The 22,146-nt window shown below is 34.0% G+C and overlaps 1 protein-coding gene across 4 annotated transcripts; it reads right to left on the reverse strand.

Moving 5' to 3' along the window:
- Nucleotides 1-187: 187 nt before the first annotated feature.
- Nucleotides 188-20,465, reverse strand: LOC148601167 (chitin synthase chs-2-like). 4 transcript variants are annotated; one of them, XM_088555051.1, is made up of 18 exons: nt 20,346-20,417; nt 19,036-19,124; nt 18,115-18,248; nt 15,711-16,116; nt 13,499-14,427; nt 12,839-12,950; nt 11,172-11,302; nt 9,054-9,136; nt 8,685-8,793; nt 8,110-8,263; nt 7,212-7,422; nt 6,777-6,971; nt 6,056-6,263; nt 4,827-5,016; nt 4,174-4,338; nt 3,445-3,638; nt 2,398-2,519; nt 188-1,235 (listed from the first exon to the last, which is right to left on the reverse strand). In XM_088555051.1, the coding sequence occupies exons 2-18, from the start codon at nt 19,048-19,050 to the stop codon at nt 379-381; spliced, it is 4,215 nt and encodes a 1,404-aa protein (XP_088411177.1). In that variant the 5' UTR covers nt 19,051-19,124; nt 20,346-20,417; the 3' UTR covers nt 188-378. The 4 variants fall into 4 exon arrangements, with proteins under 4 accessions (XP_088411177.1, XP_088411179.1, XP_088411180.1 ...); XM_088555053.1 differs by lacking the exon at nt 18,115-18,248 and having other exon boundaries at nt 20,346-20,465; XM_088555054.1 differs by lacking the exons at nt 18,115-18,248; nt 20,346-20,417 and adding an exon at nt 19,967-20,013.
- Nucleotides 20,466-22,146: the final 1,681 nt, after the last annotated feature.

Here is a 22,146-nt window from a genome sequence, read left to right on the forward strand (position 1 = left end):
TAACATTTGTAACATGTTTCTATGCTGTTTGTGTCAGTGTAACATTTGTGGCATGATACTATTATGTTGTTCAATTAATATCTGAAATAATTTCAGTTTCAATAATCATATTGTTACTTAACACTAATTTAACATGACAATATCTTGATGTATATATACTAGTATATATTCATTTTGTTGGAACGAATTATTATTTACTTATATTCATTATATTATTGCAATTTATATATACAATTTTACAGCAAATAATGTGGTGTATTTGCATGTAAAGATGCAATTGTAAATATAAGACAAACTCCAATTTTAAAGTACATTGACTAAATTTTTTTATGAATGTTCTACTATTCTTGTATATAAAGTATCCTCGATGATATTCGTCTAATGAGAGCTATTTGGGTAAAGAGCTCGTAATTTTGGATATGCATTTCGGAGGGCCGTTTTCTCTTCATCTGTTCTGATATTAAGGTCTTTAAATCTTTGGCACCACACATCTTCACTGAAGCCACTCGAACCTTCGACAATATCAAACTTTATTCTGTCCAGATTTTTTCTCACAATGTCATCAAGTGATTTTGGACGTGTTTCACGCATCGTTTCAACTATTGTTTTCATCTTCCTTCCCTTTCCATTGCTAAATGCGAAATCCAAATCATCAGTGTGGCCTAAAGGTTTTGATTCTAAAACTGACGATGAACCCTGTCTTTGTAGAATTTTAAGTGACGTAATAAAATCTGAATATACCTCTCGATTATTGTTAATTTGTGTTGAAGCTACTATATGTATCAAAGTTGAAGTTCTATGCAATAATAGGCATAAAAACTGCACCACAAGTAAAATTCCAAATACCACCGTGAACGTGATTGATATTGGTTCAATTGTAAATACATTTCCAGAACAACTTACGTGGATATTCAGTGCGCCTGCGTAATCAGAGTTTTGGGTCAGAGTGCATACCAATGTTACCAGGAACGTGTTCAGTAAAAAGAACACAAGGCAGCACTTATTTCTTAGTGCGATAAGATCATATTGAATTTGTTTTTCTTTTGCTTCATCTCTGTCCATTGGTTTCAAGTGTTTTTCAATTAATTTTTCCCAAAATGACTCTTCTTCATTAGACAAGCTATCCGCAGATTGCAAGTCAACTGTAAATGATGTGTTTTGATATAGCTTATCTCCCGTTATATCAAGATAATTTTCCGATGGTGTAATAACGTCTTCTTCATAAGTTTGCTCACCTGTGAACCAAAATACAGAATGTAAATAAAAATTTACCTTTATACATATATTGTTATTACTCCAAAATTCCGTTTATCTTTTCAAAAGAACAAAAATAAAAAAAAAATCGGATTCGGATCATTGCGGTACCAGCTACTCCGGTGCTGTAATATTTATTTCGTCAGGTTTAATTCAGACTTCACTTGATTATGGATCGGATTAGTGTTCAGTAACTTTTTTGCTACCCTTTATTCATCTAAAACTTTAGAACAGATGACTTTCTATTATCACACGTTTTTTTAAAGTGTACGTAAAACACAATTTAAGCAACACAGTGGATGCTTAAGATTATTGCCCTTAGTTTATACAGTGTTATAAAACGTTCAGTTAATCGTAGAATTCACGTGTTTACTTTAAAGGATGTTTGCTGCTCTATTTAGGTATAACAAGGATTTCAAAGAATTGCGAAATTTTTAAGATTTTTCACGCTCGGACAATATTAGGAAAAGATAGATGGGTGTGTGTGCTGGTTTTAGAAATATGAGCATTTTAAATTTTGGCGGCTGAAAGATTTCACTAGATTGTCCTTTGGTTTTGGTTTCGTAAGTTTTTTCTATTAAAAACACTGAATAAAATGACAAGGATTTCGTAAATACTTAAAAAATAAGCAGTTTCAGGTGTACTTGTGTTATGAAAAAGAAAAGTGGGGGTTCAATGTGTAAGAAGAAAAAAATGCTACAAAATGCATAAAATCAGAGGAGTCCAAACATCTCACAAAAAAGGCTTAAAATGACAGGCGAACATCCATAACAGCTTCATCTTTTGACATTGACAACACATTTTGAAAAAAATGATTTTTGTTGATATATTGTAATTAAAAAACAACATTTCAATTACCTTAAATAAGAGCAAACATAAACCTAAAAAAAAATTTGGATTTGACATATATTTGAAATTCTAATACAGAATGATTTTTCTTTACATTCCATAAGCTAAAGCGAAATGAGAGACGAGAACTGACAATGAAAAATATAAACTTTTTTAGACCACAAATTGGTCATGTAACTTTGAAATGTACTTTCGCCACAGTGTTTTATATGATTTTGTTATAGTGTAAACATTCTGACCATAATTCAAAATGTCAAAAATGGAATATATTCATGCTACTTTCATAAATCTCACATTCAATATGGGAAATGTCCTCAAGTGGACGTTGGACTATGGTTTTCCGTTGCGTCGCATCTTCAATTTCATCCAATCTTTGCAATACGTGTTGAAACAATGAGTTATCTTTTGACTGGTTCCTAAAAAAATCACAATATGTTTATCTTAAAAAATAGAAATTTGGTTATTTGATTGTCTAAAAACACGGGTCAAGATCATGGTAGGGCAAAGTGGTAGAATAAACAGTCTGTCTCTTTGAGACCTTTTTTTATCGTGCATGTTTTGTTTTCTAAGACTAGCATACTCTGGTGTTTCTTTAAGGAATGAATTTTATATTGTTTCAGAAATAACCTAAATCACGTGATCACAGTAAATTACTCCGGGGGCGAGCTATTTCAAAGGGTAAACCACGTGTATATGATCATTGAAATTCGTTTAACATGTAAACGTGATTTTCGTTGATTTCCTTATCAGGTAGACAAATGTGTTTATATTTAAAGTGAGTAATTGTACAAAAGCGTAGTGATATGAAAATGAGGTTAGTTGAGTCAATTGGTGTTGTGTGTTTGTATTTGTCGTCCGTTGTCTGTTTATAGACGTGGGGTAAAATAAAAAAAATAAAAATAAATCCGGTATGCGTTTCAATGCATAACATCTTATCATAAGCAGTAGTGATCCGGTCAGTTCTACTTTCGTGGACATTGGATGAACCAGCACCGACCCAATAAATATATAATCGATTGTCTAATGAATTGGTTGTCGTTTTGGCGATTGTTTTTATGTTTGTTTTTTCACCGGACAGGAAATTTCAATAGATTATTTACCTATGGAAAAAAATAAATGTAAGTCATTAAGAAATTTATTTCGGATATTCTTCTTAAACACCTTTGACCTGTTAATGAAAAGTACAAAATGTCTTGTTTAAAAAAAAGAATACTTAGTATCTGCAGGAAACTCACAAATAAGAGTTAATATTTTTCATTTTCTGAAAAACTTCGTCTTTAGGAGTCACGTGTTTAAGAATTGAACGTTATTTGGAGCAGGCTTTAACAAATGCTATATTACCTGAAGAACATTCTTATGACGTCATCGGTAATTGATGTCTGTTCCTTTTCGTAATTGTTCGTACTAAGCATGTTATCCTCTCTGGTTCCCCAGGAGACGACGTGCAGATTTCCAATAGAGTACAGCATCAACAGCATTGACATAGAAGGGATACAGAGCAAATATATAATACAATGGATTATATTTGAAGCCTCCTGAAAATATCACATATCTAAAGTTAAAATAACCCAAAGCGTAAAAATAGGTTTACACATCTAACACCGAATATCTAGCGGACGTTTGATTTATTTATTTCAATGTTTTCCCTACGATGCACGCGGTCCATGCTCCCAGTCATTAGTGGAGTCCGGGTTGCTCATTTGCTTTTGTTACTTTGTGTGTATGATTTTAGTTACTTTATGTTTTTTGTTGTGTACGTCTGTTTTTCATGTCTGGTCTTTGTCCCTGGATTACATTCTTTTGATTATCGCTATAACCTTGGTTCCCTTGATTATTCTTTCACTTATATAAAGCGGTAATAATTAAACGAGTTATTTAAGAACAGAAAAAAGCTGTTAGAATAATGGTGTTTCATAGAAAATATTAATTGTAAAAACATAAACAATTATCTGCGACATATAACGATATGAAATAACACCAATTTTTATTGTCTAATAATTGGTAGCACTTCCTTAGAATGCATTTTACTTTCAGCATAATTATTCAGTGTAGCATGTGGTTAGTTCCTACCTGAGGATGGAGCAAAGCTGATAACACTAATATACCAATAAGAAACATAAGAAAAATAGTAATTGTGGAGCAAAATCCGTCATTGGCTGCCACGGTTAGTATCCCGACTAAAACCAATATCATGGTTATTGAGTACATAGCCGACAGAGTACCTGCGAAAAACAACTTAAAAAAAACAATAAGTTGAAATGTGTTGAAGATACCCAGCTCATTTAAAACTGTATCGATTTATGCATCAAACAGATAACATTAGACAAGCAAAAATAAAAATGTACAACTAAATTTAAAACTTTACATAAATTAAGAAGTAGTCAAAATTGTTTGTGAGCACACATAATTAATTGCAGTAGTGTCCCTCTATCATAAATACATATTTTATTCTGGTAAACCCTTAGTACAATGGTAGAGAAAACGGCTGATAAAACTTTGTGACAATGTGGTTATTCTGATTATATCTTACTAGAAACACAACAGAATAATTGCTGAACATGATTTCAATAGTATATATTTGCATTTACAATGGAACTTCACTAATCATAAACCTCATTATTTCAGAGCATTCAAATAATGGATTTTGGAAATAACTGTCGTGTCGACACTAAATAGTCAAGCACAAAGTGCTCTGATTAAATGCATATCACACATACATGTACCTGTTTATCTGTCTTCACACAGAAACAAGACAGTGTGAAAAGACCTACGGGCAAGATGTTCAAAGTAAGGATTAGCCAGACAGGAATTGATGGAAACGCTGTGATGATCGCTCCGACTATCATCAGAAATATTGTTCCTGGGGTCAACATCAATGAAATGAAGAAACACAACTGGTACAACATAAATAATCTGCAATAAATCAAAGATAAAATGTTTTTAAAAAGTAATCAAGGGAACCAAGGTTATAGCGGTAATCAAAAGAATGTAATCCAGTGACAAAGACCAGGTATAGCAAACAGACATACACAACAAAGAACATAAAGTATTTAAAATTATACATACCAAGTAAAAAAGCAAATGGGCAACTCGGACTCCACTAAAAATTGGGATCATGGACCAGGTGCACCGGGAGGATAAGCGTTCTCTGTTTATATATTGTAATTGAAATTTGATCTTCACTACTTGTAAGATTTCATATTTTAGAAAGGTTATATTGAAGATCGGAACTTAAATTGAACTTGATCAAATTGAATATTTAATACAGATGTTCGGATAAGAACAGTCTACATTGTTGTTTACTCAGATGTAGTGTGTATACATGTAAAACCTGCTATTTATGGTTTTCAAATACACTAAACTTTGCTTTTATAGGTGGTTATAGGGACAAGGTTTGGAATTTTGAATAGGTGAATGTGGGTTCGACAGTCTTTAAAAACAGTGTTCATATTTAACAAAATGATGATTGAAAACATAAATTGTAAAGAAAAAAAATAAGAACAAAATATAGTTATTGCAAGAAATATTAATGAATTTCCTCTGGACTGGAAATGGATGAAAGCTGTATATGCCAATGGAAACTTCGGGTCAATATATATTGTTACTTGAAGAGCCTTAGAACAAGATGAGATATATTTAAGAAATAAGTTTATGTATTTATGTAAGAAAAGAGTTATCGTCCTTGTGCATAATAAATTATAGTACTTCCGTTCAATGATACAAAATTATACAACTTTACTTTATATTAGGGTCAATTATTTAGCGAAGAAGTTTAGTTATCCACATAGGACATCAAGACAATTAGCACGGAGTTTGGGTACAATGCACAATACAATTAAAATGCTTTGCAATTTCATAATGCTAAAATAGGTTAAGCGATGACAAAATGAAGCATTTATTGCACGAATAAAAAAGTTCTTTTATGCTATACTTTCAAAAAATCTCTTCAAACCTAGAAATACAGTTATTTTCTTTCACAACTTCTCGCCAGTTGATCAAAAGATCAAGGATATTTGACATTGTAGACGGTGACCATCGACGACGTTGATTAAAGTACTCATAAAAACCCTCTGGGGCGAAAGTGTACGAGTCACTCTCAGCGCAATACTCTACTCTGTAGCCGTATTTTAATAGCAACGTACAGAGCCATCTATCTTCCCCTGAAACATTAGAACAAATGTTAATGTTTACAGGTCTCCAAGCGCCTACAAATTATATGTAAACAAACTTGTTTTTGATGATCAGGATTTAACTATTCTATTCCATTTTGCGACATAAACTTTGTATAACATAAATTCCACAGCAATGGGACTTATTAGTGACGACATTTCTTGCTTGCGAGTATATGAGTATATTTTGTTCACGTTCTAAGTGTCTTCAGGTCTTTTTGTTTTGTTTTTGCTTAAAATGAATACAGCCATTTCCTCTATCATTATTAGAAAGGAACAGTGAACATATTTTTCTACATGTAAATTCACCACCACTGTCAAGTAATTCGACGAACAAACCATGTATAGAGATTATGAATATGAAATACACATATCAACAAACTCGATAACATTTTAGACACTTTACCACTTGTCAACAGTTGGACATCATTAGTAATATAGTAACAGGAATTTTAAGCACTCTGGTTTAAAATAACAAAGTATCCCAGAACGTATCAAACAAACCTTGATCATATTGTATGAACTGTTTTGCAGAGGTTGCCTTCATTGAGTACGTCTTGAGAACTCCAACCAACGCTGAGCCTCGATACAAACTGAAACATCCTGGGCTACATAAAACACATCCGGTCACGTGTTCTGTTGCCTTCTGTAACCAATGACTGATGGCGTATTCAAACTTCTGGTACCATACCATAGGTCCTTAAACGTTAGAAGATTTCTATTTATAGCTTATTATTTTTTAAACGTTGAAAGGGATAAATTTGGTCAACTGAAAACATATCATGAGTATTTTGTCCATGACTTGTAACTAAAGAGTTAAATATAAATTTATAAGGATTAACTAATAATTCAGTCATGAGATGCTGTATTTTATCCATATAACGTAAGAAAATGTATATTGAGTGTCAGTAAATCGTGCATGTGTATACAATAAATTACCACTTCCAATAGGATGAATTCTTCCGCAAGCAGCTCCCACACTAGAATTTTTTGTCATACGTCTGACGAGATGCATTACAGCTTCCGGTTTAAAATCAACATCGCCATCTAGTGTCAGAAGATAAGTGTTGCAAGCTTTGTTGATTACTTTGCTGATGTCATTTTCATTCTCGTTGAGGTTATAGCCGAGTAAATAGTACATGTACATAACCTTGAAAAAACATCACCCGTGATAAAGGCAAAAGAATATTTTTGTTGCTTTAAAGAAATCCCAATTCATATTAGGCAGGTTATAAAAGCAAACATACGATTTGTCATGAACAATCATTAAAATAATACTACATGTACATCAGTCTTCTACAAGCATGTATTTAATTGCCAAATGACTTTAGACAATTAAGATCATGTTTGATATAAATCAATTTTGTTCAATTTAACAGTATGCAATATATGATACATTTTTCTATCAATGCACTGCCTGTAGAGTCTAAAAACTTTCGTTTTATTTTCGGTTTAGATGACCGTTCCAAAATTCTCCGGTTTTACCCTTTGATTAATGTTTTCAAAATCACGACAGATGAAATCTGATTGGCTGATAAAAAAAGGTTACCGGAACAGGAAGTCGATGGAGTATTATAAGATCCTATATGCTAGTTAAAGGTACAATTCATGGGTCTTATTTTGATTGGATTGCACTCCACCATCGCTTCAATATTTATAGACTCTTTTGATGCCCACATATTTCGTTGTCAAAGCATAACGTGAATTTACTATTAACAAAATGTTTTGTCAACCTGGAGGGCCCGTAATTATAAAAATTACCTTCCCGGACCAGACAATTAAACAGTCACGAAAAAAATGTTTTGCCACTAGCCAAGTCCTGATTTAATAACTTTACCTGACTCCAACGCTTTCTATGTCTAATTTTTGACTTGTCCTTCAGATGAACAACCAATGCGTTTCCTCCTAGCATCGTCCACTTGAGGCGACCTCCATATGGCGTTTTCATTGATTCATATTGGCCCAGCTCAACAGGTGTTTGATGAATATCACTTAAAGTATTTTAATAGTATTTATCTTCTTTGGTACATTAAAACCATATCTATTTTCTTGAGTTCCGTAAGGTGAGAGTTTCAAAATTTTGGGCTCATACACTAGTGTACATGTTAGAAGACAAGAAAAAGTGCCTTAAACATGTGCTGTTATCAACTTTTACATACATATGCAAACCTTATCTTTAAATTTTGAACGATATCACTCTCCATTTTTTGCAATATCTCACGTTGAAATCTATCGTTTCCTTTTGATTTTTGTGGCCTAGTTTTAATTTGAAAACTGTTTCTTTTCAATATGTATTTTTTCTCAAGGATACAATTGGTATACTTTGTATTCGTTTCTGTTAACCTCTGTTCCTTCAATTCCACTTGTATAATGTGTTTGTCGCCATTGACCAAGATTGTAAATTTCTCTTACCTTGCTGCTTTATCGATGACGCCGATTAGTGTTTTAACGTAGTCATTGATATCAGAAAAGTTAGACCCTCCTTTTCCGGAATCGAATGCATCATCGAAGAAAACATGTGCTAGAAAGTACGTCAAGTGCATGTTATTAGTGAAAAGTGGAAATTTTATTAGAAAAATAGGTTTTTTGTATTGTACAAAATTGAAACTTTAAATGTATTGTGTATTACGTCTGTTGTAGTACAAACCATTGGACGAAGTTGCAACACAATCATTGAATGATAAAAATGTAATGAAGTCATTACGATACATTTCCGCAGGTACCCGATTCCACGCAAAAAATAAATATGACCGTTATGTCTATTACTAATTTATTTAATACCTTCAAAGTCGTAGTCAACGGTATTCTTTGTTGGCTGTACGCATTTTCTGGCTGTTTGTAAAGCGTGTTGATGTTTATCCATACTATAGAATAAAAAATGAGATATAAGGGTATTGATGACATCGAATTATTATATTTTGCGTCCTTAATTCACCTGCTGGAAATTCTTGTCTTCTTTTCCCAATACTCAGAAAAAAATCACCACTCAAAAACATTATACTTTGTTGCAAAAACCTAAGTTCACCTAGATACAGATATGTAGTGCTTGGAAGAGATCGCGCTAGACTTCTTACAATTAGGCCTCTGTAGCAGGGTTATGTTGCTATAAGATTGAGTCCTCTTCATTACAAAAGTATTATGATCGTCATCATAAACACTCGTGGATAGTTAATCTTTATCCATTTGCACCATGAGAATCGATTTGTTCAATTTGGCATATTGTTTCTGTCCTCTTTCGTTTACCCAGGACATGACTTTTTATGAGCAACTCTGATGGTGTTTCGAGAAAAGCAGAGAATGCTTCTCCTATCGGTGCACTTGGTCGCGGTTTCACAAATAGTCGTAAGTGTGAAATTAATCGTAAATCATGACGTCACAATGCTATTTTAGTTTATGACGTCATTACTTACGATCAACTATACACTTACGACTTTTTTTGAAATCGAGACCTAGGTCATCTTTTGATGGAGTTCGATTTTCTAATTTACTTTTGTTGCTTTATACGTATTATTTTGGTTATTATGGTTGTTTTCCTTGTTGTCTGTTTTCCCTGGAATACATACTTTCCGATAGAACCTTGGATTCCTTGATTTTATAATAAATAAAAACATTAATCTTCAAATTCGAAATATCGATTTCCAATTTCATTCAGAATTGTCAACATTCCTTTCATCTGTGGCAACAGCCCTTCGGCTCCTGCGTATGGAGTGTTCATATCACAACTCATACGTGAATATCATTGTAGTGTAATCTCACCCACCTCCTCAAAGTTAAGGTGAATATCATTATAGCGTAATCTCCCCCTCCTTCTCAAAGTAAAGGTGAATATCATTATGGCGTAATCTCCCCCTCCTTCTCAAAGTAAAGGTGAATATCATTATAGCGTAATCTCCCTCTCCTTCTCACAGTAAAGGTGAATATCATTATAGCGTAATCTTCCCCTCCTCCTCAAAGTAAAGGTGAATATCATTATAGCATAATCTCCCCCTCCTTCTCAAAGTAAAGGTGAATATCATTATAGTATAACCTGCCTTAACTGAACCCTAAATAATCTGAAAACATATATATGCCAGAGCTTGCCGAAACTACGCAGACTTTTTGTATCGCGCTAGAAGTCTAACAAATAGGCTTCTGGAACAGGGTTATGTTGTTACAAGATTGAAGTCATCACTACAGAAGTTTTATGGTCGTCATCATGAACTCGTGGATTGTTATGATGTATCCATCAGCACCATAAAAACTGATTTATTCAACGGGTCATAGTTTGCCTTTCCTCGTTTGTCTACCCCGGACTTGACTTTTTATGAGCAACTTGGCTGCTGCTTCTAGAAAAGCAGAGGACGCTTACCCTACCAGTGCAACTGGTCCATGCTCCCAGTTTTTATTTGAAGCCTCCTGAAAATATCACATATCTAACGTTAAAATAACCCAAAGCGTAAAAATAGGTTTACACATCTAACACCGAATATCTAGCGGACGTTTGATTTATTTTTTTCAATGTTTTCCCTACGATGCACGAGGTCCATGCTCCAAGTCATTAGTGGAGTCCGAGTTGCTCATTTACTTTTGTTACTTTGTATGTATGATTTTAGTTACTTTATGTTATTTGTTGTGTACGTTTGTTTTCCATGTCTGGTCTTTGTCCCTGGATTACATTCTTTTGATTACCGCTATTACCTTTGTTCCCTTGATTACTCTCTTCCATATACCTTGAAATAGGAACTTTAACAAATTAATGAAGTGAATTTGTACAACTTTTGTCTAACATTTCAAGTCAAGGTAGTTTCTTTATTCTTGCTTATCTTTTATTCTTAACATACAGAATGTTCGGAATGAAAATGTTGTGTTGAAAACAATCTCAGTATAAGAAATAAGGCAACAGTCATTGCAGATACCAACCGGAAAACTGATTTGAGTAATTGCGTCATTTCTTTTTCTGTCTCGTGCCACATAGTTGCACATGCGTAGATCATTGGTATCGTCTGATGTGGTAGAGCTCCGCTGTTACTTTGTTCAGGTTCATATTGTGCCTGAAATTTATATTTAAAACAGTGTCGAATATTTCGGAAGATTACATATATGAGTCTAATGACACTGTAGCTTTACAAAATTAAGATATAATAATATAAAAGCCGAGGTATTGACACTTTGTACTAAAAATAACCAAGCAGTGTTTTGGATTTTTTTTCTTAGTTACAAAAACATTTGATTTCATAACTTTTTTCGAAAAATTATGCCTTAATGTTATGAACATTATGCCTTAATGTTATGAAAAAACAATGTCATTTCCGATACATTATCTAACGGATTCCTTAAAAGCCGGTAAGAATTGTCTTTTCGAGAAAACTAACGTTGGAATCTACTTCCGAAATACATTATGTTATTTTGGGTTGATACTTTAACTATAACCTTGGTTCCCTTGATTACTCTTTTGTATTATGTAAACTGTTTTTGTTAATGCATTCCGGATGTACCTTTTATCACGCCACAATAGATAAGCAATTGATTATTTATTTGTTTTTGTTGTTGTTGTTCTGTGAATGTTTGACTTTTGAAAGAAAAAAATTGAGTTATTTTTCAACATTGAAATATTCCTTTGCATGAAGCTCATGTTTACAATATGACGACTATGTTTCTATCCATCAAATGGATAGGAAAAAGCACAAAATTGAAGACTCTTATTGCTGTACACTAAACAACTGATAATTAATTTTGACGCGTTCAGCATGCCTTTAGGCAATTGAATAAAAAAGAATTTCCTCGTACCGTCTTAAAACAACGTACTTGTATGTTAAGAGGATGGGTCTTACTTTTACCCAGTGCATGTAGGTTAAGGGTGTGGGTCATGCTTTTGACTGTAGGTTTAGGGTGTGGGTCATACTCTACCCCGTAGATTAAGAATCTGGGTCATATTTTTCGCCGCTATGTTAAGGATGTGGGTCATTCTTTTGCCCTGTAGGTTTAGATGTGTGTCAAACTTTACCTTTGTAGCTTTAAGGTTATAAGACATACTATTGCCCTTAAGGTTAAGGGTGTGTGTCATTTTTCACCCTGTAGATTTAGGGTGTAGGTCATATTTTTTCCTTGTAAGCTAAGGGTGTTGGTCATACTTTTGCCCTGTAGGTTTAGGAGTTGGGGTTATACTTTATTCTGTCGGTTTAGGGTTTGGGCCTTACAATTGCCCTGTAGGTTAAGGTGTAGGTCATACATTTCCCCTGTAGGTTTAGGGTGTGGTTCATACTTTGACCCTGTAGGTTAAGCATTTTGGTCATGCTTTTACCCAGTAGGTTTAGGGTGTGGGTCACATTTTTACACTATATGGTTAGGGTGTGGGCCATATTCCTGCTCTGTACGTTTAGGGTGTGGGTCAAACTTTTGCACTGTAGGTTTGGGTTGTGGGTCATACAATGGACTTTTGCACTGTAAGTTTACGATGTGGGTCATAATTTTGCCTTGTAAGTTTAGGGTGCAGGCCTGTAGGTTAAGCGTGTGGGTCATACATTTACCCTGTAGCCTAAAGGTGTGGGTTATACTTTTGCCCTGAATGTTTAGAATATGGGTCATACTTTTGCCCTCATCATTTCGATAATTTCATCACATTCTTCATCTCTCTGTTTCCTGTTCAGTAACAACGACAACTCGGTATGGATTCCGCAGTAGGATGGTGTAATGAACATTCTGTAAAATTAATTAAATAATGAAGAAAACATGCACAATAGCTGAAGTTTTCTTCGATCAAAATGACCGTTGTTAAGTCATGGAGGCCGATTGAAAAAGAGTCCACGTACACACACCTCGTACGAGATCTGTTCGATTTCTGTTTTAAATTTCCGTTTGCAGGCGAGGGGATAGCAAAAACACATTTTTGAAACTGCAAAACTCATATCGGGTGGTGAAATGAATATACCGTGGTCTGTGTTTTATTTATTTATTTATTTGTTTTCAAAATTTCTAAATAAGTAACATTTTATAAAGCCAATAGCTGCATTTTACCAGATAAAAGATGGATATGGCCACCCGATTAAAATAAAGCACAAACAATAATAATATTACATTTCAACCAGTTAAAAAGTCATCCTGGATTAAGACGTAGTCCTTTACACCTACTTTGTTCACCAGAGTGATCCGGATATAAAAACTCTTAACAGACGTTACTATAAAAGCAAAAAATAATACCTTTAGCTATTTATAGATCTACTTATGTATGTTTAGATGTATATATTTACCTTTGCATTTTTCCAAGTTTATAGCCATTGGTTCTCCAAATATACCAAGTAATGATAAGAAAAGAAACGTAAAACATTATCCCAGACGTGACAATTTGCCAAACGCCAGAAAACTGAAGTGACTTCAAGTTAAGGTCAGAAAATATTAAGCCACAATTAGCGAAACTCAGTACTGATGTATCATAGAAGAGCATTGTCAGTGCGAATGGTGTGACTAACGGTACAACCAAAAGCGGGATGGAGAAACACACTATTTGACATCCTATCACGCATGCGGTTTTGGCGGCCTTTGCACATGCGTAGCTACTGCAAATATTTATGATCGCTATGACATAGGGTTCATATGTATAACATATGTCTGCGCTATCGAAATCTAATGATCCAAAATCGTGGATCTGTTTTGTGTCGTTGAAACTGAAAATGCTTTTTACTACTTCGATAAATGAGTTCCCTTGTGTGCCATATATGACAATAATAGAAACAAATGAGATTATTGTTTTAAAAATATTGGTAAGAAGCATAGTTTTTGTCCTTCTTGTCTGATGTATCCATTTTATGTACTTCATGTTACAAGAAGTGTCTGAGACTCCGGAAAAGTTCTCCCAGTATTTCACAGAAAGTGTAATAGTGGATACTACGAAAACGATACATAACATAGTGTTATTTTTATCAACAGAATTTCGAAAAATGTAAAAACATGTTAAGACAATGGCTCCCCATTGAAGCAGCATTCCAAAAACTATCATACTTTTCCGGAACACTCCCCGTTTATTCAACTCGCTACAGTCATTTTGATACAGATCAAGAATCGGAAGCAAACATGTTACAGCAAGATAGATTACTGATGCAGATGGTGGTATGAAAGCAGGTAAGACTATAAATACCAGACAGGTTAGTGCTATCGAATGTAGACTCTCTATGAACAATATCTAAAAGAATACGTAATGAAAATTATACATTTAGTTTCACTACTAATGATCTATAATGTACTTGCAATCATCGCTAAGTTGATGGTAGTTTTTCTTGAGCATTCATTTTGTTGTTTGTTTCTCAGAAGAAAGAAACAAATAAACAAGCTGAATTTACAAAATTCTATTTTAGATATAGTCCTTTATTGAAAAATACTCAGTCTCTTTTGACAATGGGTAATGATTTTTTTAATGTTTGTTTTTATTTTATTTTGTAAATTGCTCTTGTGATAATGTGATCATTGATTTACCGATTTTAATGCAATAGCATGCAAATACAATTTAATCACCCACGGTATAATCACTCCGTTATACAAGTGGGAGGATATACGCGCATTAAAACCGATATTTGTTCCAATCATTTCGTTTGAAATGCCTGTACCAAGTCAGAACCCTTGCGGTACCAGCTGCTTCGGAAGTGTGATATCTATTTTGCCAGATTTGTTTTGGACTTGACTTGATTGTAAATAAGATTAGTGTTTTGTAATTTTGTTATGTCCCTTATTTATAGATGACAATGTTTGATCACCATTTCCGATTTGGATGGCTTTGTTATTTCACTGATATAACACTCTAAGTATTTTTATTCTATGCACGTGCTCATACGTATAACATTTTTATTAATTTGAATAACATTGTAATTGCATACCAATGAATCAAATAAAAACTAAGATGTTAATCGTCAATAATGCAAGTTTCTTCTGTCAAAAACCTTTTACTTAACCTTAAAATTTTCTATTTTCTAAGTTATAAAAAAACCTGATTAATAGTACAATTTTTTTGTTGCCAAATGCCACTTTTCAGGGAAATTGTAAAAAGCTTTTAATAAGAGTTTTATGAAAAATCTTCAGACTTTAATACCTATATTCTAATCTTGAAAATTTGACTACAGCTAAGACACCTGCTAGACTATACACATAAATGGTGTTAATATAAAATTATTTGGAAACCTTTGAAATATTTTATTTTCCAAGTATCATTGAAATTCTGGTGCATGTCTTCATAAATACACACCATATGCATATCATACGCAGCAGTTTTTTTTCTTTTCTTAACGGTAATTTTTTAACCAAAAACAGTATATGGTATGCATTTTGTTTAATTAGTTTTTATGCCAATAATGTAACTTAAAATTGCATAAAATGCGGCAAATACGAATTCATTCTCCCTTGCTTTCGTTTGGGTATATTTGTCCACACAAAAGAAAATGATTGGTGTACAAGATGAAATAACTTAGGACTTACCACAAGCAAAGAACCAAAATGTATAGATCGAGTTCTTCGAAGGCAAATTGTTTTCAGGCATGATAAAATGGATAATATGTATGGTGCAATTATCACAAGAAAGACTGACAAAATCCACTTCTTATCAACTGCCTTCAGAGCGGTACTAGTAGTCGCAGTGTTATAGTGTAGTTCACCATCTGTGGTATTGATAACTTTCGTACCGGTGACGTTTACAGAGGACGGAGAATATAGATGCCAAATAAGTATATGTAACGTGATCCGTGATAATAATCCTGTAGCAAGAACGGTCGTAAATAAGAAAACGATGAATAAAATTGTCATTAGCTTCGTAGTTGTCTTCCAGAAATTATCACTATCATTCCAGTTCCAATGGTGTGAATGCTGCGGAAATATATCCCAATCACTAAAAATTAGAAACATTTATATTACTGAATACACATATCTACTGCTTTCGATTTTTTCATATACGGTACTATAAATCATAATGTCGGTTCAGAGGATATTTCACAAATTTTCATATCTCGAAAACTTATATCATATTGTATATGCCAGCAGGGCCGGCAAGATATAGTGCAATTTCTAATATGCGTCGCTGAAAACCATTATTGCGTTTACATGAATAAATGTACGACATTTGACCACCAAGAGAACTCTCGGTGGTCAAATTACCAAACTGGACAACTCGACGAATTCCAATATCGGCGCAACGCGCGCAGCCCTATCATTCCTGATGAACCTTATACTAAACTGCAGTCAAGTTAAACGGAGTTCCACTAACACTTACAATTATGTAAACGTTTTTACGACGTATATCCAAAAGAACAAACGTTTCCATTGGCTTTTTTATACCTTAATAATAATATCAAGTAATCGTCGCCCAGATGAAACTCCGAATGAGTTGATTGCTAGTCAAATTCTTATATCAATCGTATGTTCACATTTGTAAATAAACAAAACAACAACAAAAATTTGAAAAAAAATTTGAAAAAAAAAACAAAAACAAAAAAAAAAAAAACCAAAAAAAACTAAAAACTAAAAAAAACATGGATCTCGGCAATATATGACTTTTAGAGAGATCAGATCTTAAATTTACATGTTCAGGCACTGTACGACATGGTTTAAAGAACATTGGAGATATATCCAGGTAGATATTGATTATTGTCAAAATAACTAGGGAAATATACACCTGGTCCAACATTTATTATTAAATTTTCCTTAAGTACTCGAGTGTTATATTTTAATCTCAGATCCCCGTGCAGGTTCGGGTGTTAAAAGAATAGGCCTGCAGCAGCGCTAAGCTTGTCGTAAAAGGCGACTAAATAGTGCCCAGAACCTTAGCCGGGGGCTAGGGCGCTCTGCCCACAGAGCAACTGGGATGTGTGCCACAGGTGGTTGAATGGGGTATCCCTGGCGTGTTACATGCTGGGGTTGTCAGGCTATAATACGGAAAACTTGACCGCAAACCGTAGTGGTGCACCGTGTTTGGAAAGATGTCACGTTTCTCGCACGTTAAAGAACCCTACTGTGGTATTCTCCTGGAGTAGGAACCATAGGGCTCCGCCACAGGAGGCTAAATTGCCCGACCCTACCCATCTCTCCCTATTTCCAGTGGCAATCAGTCGACCCCATGGTCCTTGTGTCCCATCCCTTTTTCATTTCATCATCATTTGATGTTCATTTTATCATCAATTTCATGTTCATCGTCTGAATATAGCTGAAATATTGCTGCTCGGACGTTAAACCCCAACAAACAAACAAACAAATTTAATCTCAGAAGTCGTCTGTCAATCAATGATCATTATCATAATATTTTGCTTCAAGGATTGGCATAGGATTATTTTGAATGGCATTGTTTTTCGAGGAATTCAATTATTGTAGATAAAAGCGATTTTATTACAATAAAGCCAACAGAAACTATTCATTTCTTTCAACGCAATCTGTGAATCGTATAGAAATACGTTTTTTTCTAAATTAAAATCCGAATAAACATGCTAAAAATTTAATGAATTTATTTCACAAAATTTTAAAGCATTCATGAAATCACCCATTTCGACTCCCAAGATTTCACAGATAATTTCATCTTATATAAAAATGCTGCATTTTGATTGGTCAGTGGCTAGGGTGTCTTCCACCAAATTCCCTAGTGTTTAAATTTCCGGGGTATTTGCAGGCAAATTAGCATGCTTTCGAACGCCTCTAGATTTTTAATCTGTCGAAAATAAACTACACAAACGATTAGGTTAAGATGGCCGACGTGGCATAAGACCGTCAATGCCGGTCCGTGGAAAATCGGTTGGTTGATGCCACTGCGGATGAAATGAATGAAATATTGACGAAAATCTCAACTTGAAACTTTTATGATAGCGGGCCAAGATTTATTTACATTTGTCCAAATACTTACGATGGCACATTACTTCCCTTATTTTGGCAGCCTTTAAGCGTTCTACTATTACCACAGTTTATAGGTTGACCTCCATCGTGAGCATCCCATATAAAGATTTTGTTTTCATATTCTTGACTTGCTTTATTTAGATCCTAAAGTAAAAACAAATGTTTCTTGATTTTTAAATGACAAAAAAATAGATTTGATAAGGTCTAAAATATATATTCTTGAGTCTGGTATTTATTTTGTCGTGGTGGTACAAGTTTCTGAACGCCCAGTATATGACTCATGTTTAATATAATCTCTCTTTTGCAGAGCTAGTAACCATTTCGCAATAGCAATTTACAGCGCATCGCCCTGCAGACCTACTAACCACTTCCTAATCACTACCGATCAACACTCTGCATACACAATAGGCAATATTCTCGATCACTTTGTATCAATCCACAGACCTAGTAACCACTTTGCGGTCGCTGCATATCACTTTGCAAACCTAGTAACTAAAACTGTTTATTACGTAACACTCCGATTGGGTATTAGCTTTGTTATCCTCGATGTGAAAATTGGCATTTACCATACAAGGGATAAGGTATTTCTTTACATGATGAGAAGTTCCAACCACTTCAGAAGTGTTCAAGTTTCGAAATTGTGAATATACCCCTGCACCGTATTTTTCTGCAATCTTCACATTTATATGGAAAAATGATAAATCATTTAAAATAATGCAAACCATATAATTGGTTTTTACTAGATCTATACGTTCATGTAATTGAAAAAAAATGCTTTGCAAAGGTACGACATTGTTTAAGATAACATTAAATATTTTCAGTTAAACGGAAGGACACTTAAAAAGTCGTCTGCTAAAATTCTGAGCAGAGATTCATTTCCGTCTTTGATTAATATTATAATTAGACACGTCAGGATTTACTTTCTACTCACGTATTTACTTGCCATTTTTCTTTGAAATTGAACAGGTGATCTACTTTACATTCTTTGTTGCCACATTTACCATGAATATAATTCGCATTCTGCAACATAATATAAGTAAATATAACATTATATCTACACCATTTGAAACAAAATGCGTACTTAATCCCAGTTACAAATCTAGTACAGAACCCGCTTCAGGATGTAGACCTAGGGTAAGGGATACAACACTTCAAAATCATTGGAACGTTTGTATTCAGCATTTTACATCGATGTCTTGTAAGCATCAAAGTAACTTAGATTGATTTCATTTTGTGTCAAATGAAAGCTTGATAGGCTTTAGTGAAATTGAATATGATACAAACATATCACTGATTTCAAGAGTAATATCTCTTACCCTAGGTCTACCTCCTTAAATAAGTGAGTTTTGCATCTAATAGATACACAATGATTCAGCTATAGAATTATTGTCTTTCATAAAAGACGACCGTTCAAGGTATCTTTCAAATTATTTCCTTTGCATCTTAGTTCGAAAACTATGCAATTTACTACGTTTATTTTCGATTATAGTGTATGCAATTTAATTCCAATCAAGACAGTTCATACTGAGTAAAACAGACGCATCCGGCAAACAAAGTTAACAACACAAACGTACAAATTAGTTAACAGAGTTCTTGAATGAAGACAAGTAGCGCGATGTTCTTACGAGGAGTACCCGGTAAAACCAGTGATAATAAAATTGAGCATGTATGTATATTTGGATGACCTTTCGAAATACTTCTTTGACAACTATATATGTATCCTCTAAACATCCAAAATAAAATACAACATAATGCGAACAGACCACTCATTTCTTGGACACAAACCGAACCGCACCGTAACACTACTCAATGAGATAACAACCATCACATAAAGGGTTAAGTTCTAGATATAATTACAATACCGTAATGTCCCTCATTGTAGAAACCTAAATATGACAGGAGGATGTTCCTACAAACAAAAGGACGATTTACTTACCGATGCACCTGGTCAATACATGTACTCCTAGTTTTTAGTTGAGTCCTTATTGTTTATATATTTTTTTATTTGTTATTCAAGTTTCCGTGAGTATTTTTTCTTACTTTATTTGTGTTATATAGGGTGTCTTGTCTGATTTCTTGGATTAGTTTTTTGATTACGTTTTAAATTTTTAAACCGAAGTAAGGAAGGTCATTAGTTTAAACAAAATTATGATAACGACAGTCGAATTAGTTTTAAACCCATTTTTTATTTAACAAATAACGCGCTTTTTTCCAAGAGGAAATTTAAAACTAAATACTTACTATTCCGCCATACAATGTTTTACGTTGCATCAATCCTTAAAGATATACTCCTGATAACCACAAAATACATATATTTATAAAGGTTTTTATCTGCATATTATCAAATGTGCATTCACAGATAATATAGTTTTATCATACATGGGTATGTGACTTTAACAGCTACACATAAAAGTCACAACTATTACATGCAAACCGAATCAATCATTGTTATTTTTAAGTATCGATATCTATTTCAGAGCAGTAGCCAACTGTACTTGGTGTTTAAGTCCACTTTTCCAAGGCACCGATAATTCATTGCTATTATGACGATTTTAAGAAAATGATACTTTTCTCACACGAAACAAAAGCGTTCATTAAAGAAAAGAAATGCCGAGAACCAAAAGATTAAAAAATGATTGCCCGACTACATGTATGCTGGTAAAATATGGTACCAATAATCTGAAGCCAGGTGTTCATAGCCTTTATTAGAACAAGAAAAACACGTCAAAGGAAACAGATGACATATGGGATACACCGTGAAAATTACAAATGATAGTGTCCTTTATGATTCATATACATGTGTCACAAGAAATTTTACCTTTATTTAATCTTAGTAAAACTGAATATAACCGACGTTATCAAAATACAATTTTTAATTGATTGAATGTGGTTACAGTAAAGAATCTATGGCATAAGTCCAATTATAATTGATTGATTAATTGATTGAGGTTATAGTAAAAGGTCTATGGCATACACTGCATGCATTTCAGGACTGGGACTTTTGATTGTTCGAGAAATTACGCCTGATATTTAATGTCACAGCTCTCAGGTAAGCGTTTCAGTCATGCAAATGTGGTGCATTCGTTAAACTTCGTGCAAAGTTTTCATTCTATCTACTAAAAGCATATATCACATGCGGTCAACGATGACTAGCAATTTTATAGTTATGACCATTCCAGGAATCCACGACTTTCCACATTGAAGGCGAATACGCTACTTCGAGGCCGTTGGTAAAATCTTATTATTTGCACATTCTTCACAGTCGCAGTAAGCATAGCCTTGCACACATTTCTTCTTAAGTTGGCGTTTACAAAATAAAATATATGTATTTAGTGAATCGATAACAACCAAAACGAAGATGGAAAGAGTACCAAAGGAACCAAGGTTATAGCGGTAATCACAAGAATGTAATCCATGGACAAAGACCAGACATGGAAAACAGACATACACAGCAAAGAACATAAAGTAACTAAAATCATACATACCATACAAAGTAACAAAAGCAAATGAGCAACTCGGACTCCACTAAAAACTGGGAGCATGGACCAGGTGCACTGGTAGGATAAGCGTCCTCTGCTTTTCTAGAAACACCCACCGAATTGCTCATAAAAAGCCAAGTCCGGCGTAGACAAACGAGGAAAAGAAAACTATGACCCGTTGAATAAATCAATTTTCATGGCGTAGATGGATACACCGTAGCGATCCACGAGTTCATAGTGACGACTATAAAACGTCTGTAGTGATGACTTCAATCTTATAGCAACATTTCCGTGTTCGAGAAACCTATTTGTTAAAATTCTAACGCGATACAATAAGTCTGCGTAGTTTCGGCAAGCTCTGGGATAACGTACACGAGATGTGATATGAAAACTCCGTACGCAGGTGCTGAAGGGATGTTGCCACAGGTAAAAATAAAGTTCACAATTCTGAATGAAACGTCATCACGTTTGTCATAAAGTTTGGTCAATAGTTTTCCTTTACCATCGATTTCTAAGTGTAGGTAAAGATATGAGGCATCACAGTATCTCAAGTTATTTGGGGT

This window comes from Perna viridis, chromosome 12, assembly GCF_037379345.1.
Source record: "Perna viridis isolate PV_CMFRI_1.1 ecotype Kerala chromosome 12, ASM3737934v1, whole genome shotgun sequence".
NCBI lineage: Eukaryota > Metazoa > Mollusca > Bivalvia > Mytilida > Mytilidae > Perna > Perna viridis.

Coding starts and splice junctions, on each gene's coding strand:
- LOC148601167 (XM_088555051.1), bottom strand. Junction 8,794..9,053: donor CGTTGACTACGACTTTGAAG/GTATTAAATAAA, acceptor CGTACTTTCTAG/CACATGTTTTCTTCGATGAT. Junction 5,017..6,055: donor GAAAATAACTGTATTTCTAG/GTTTGAAGAGAT, acceptor GATTTATTGCAG/ATTATTTATGTTGTACCAGT.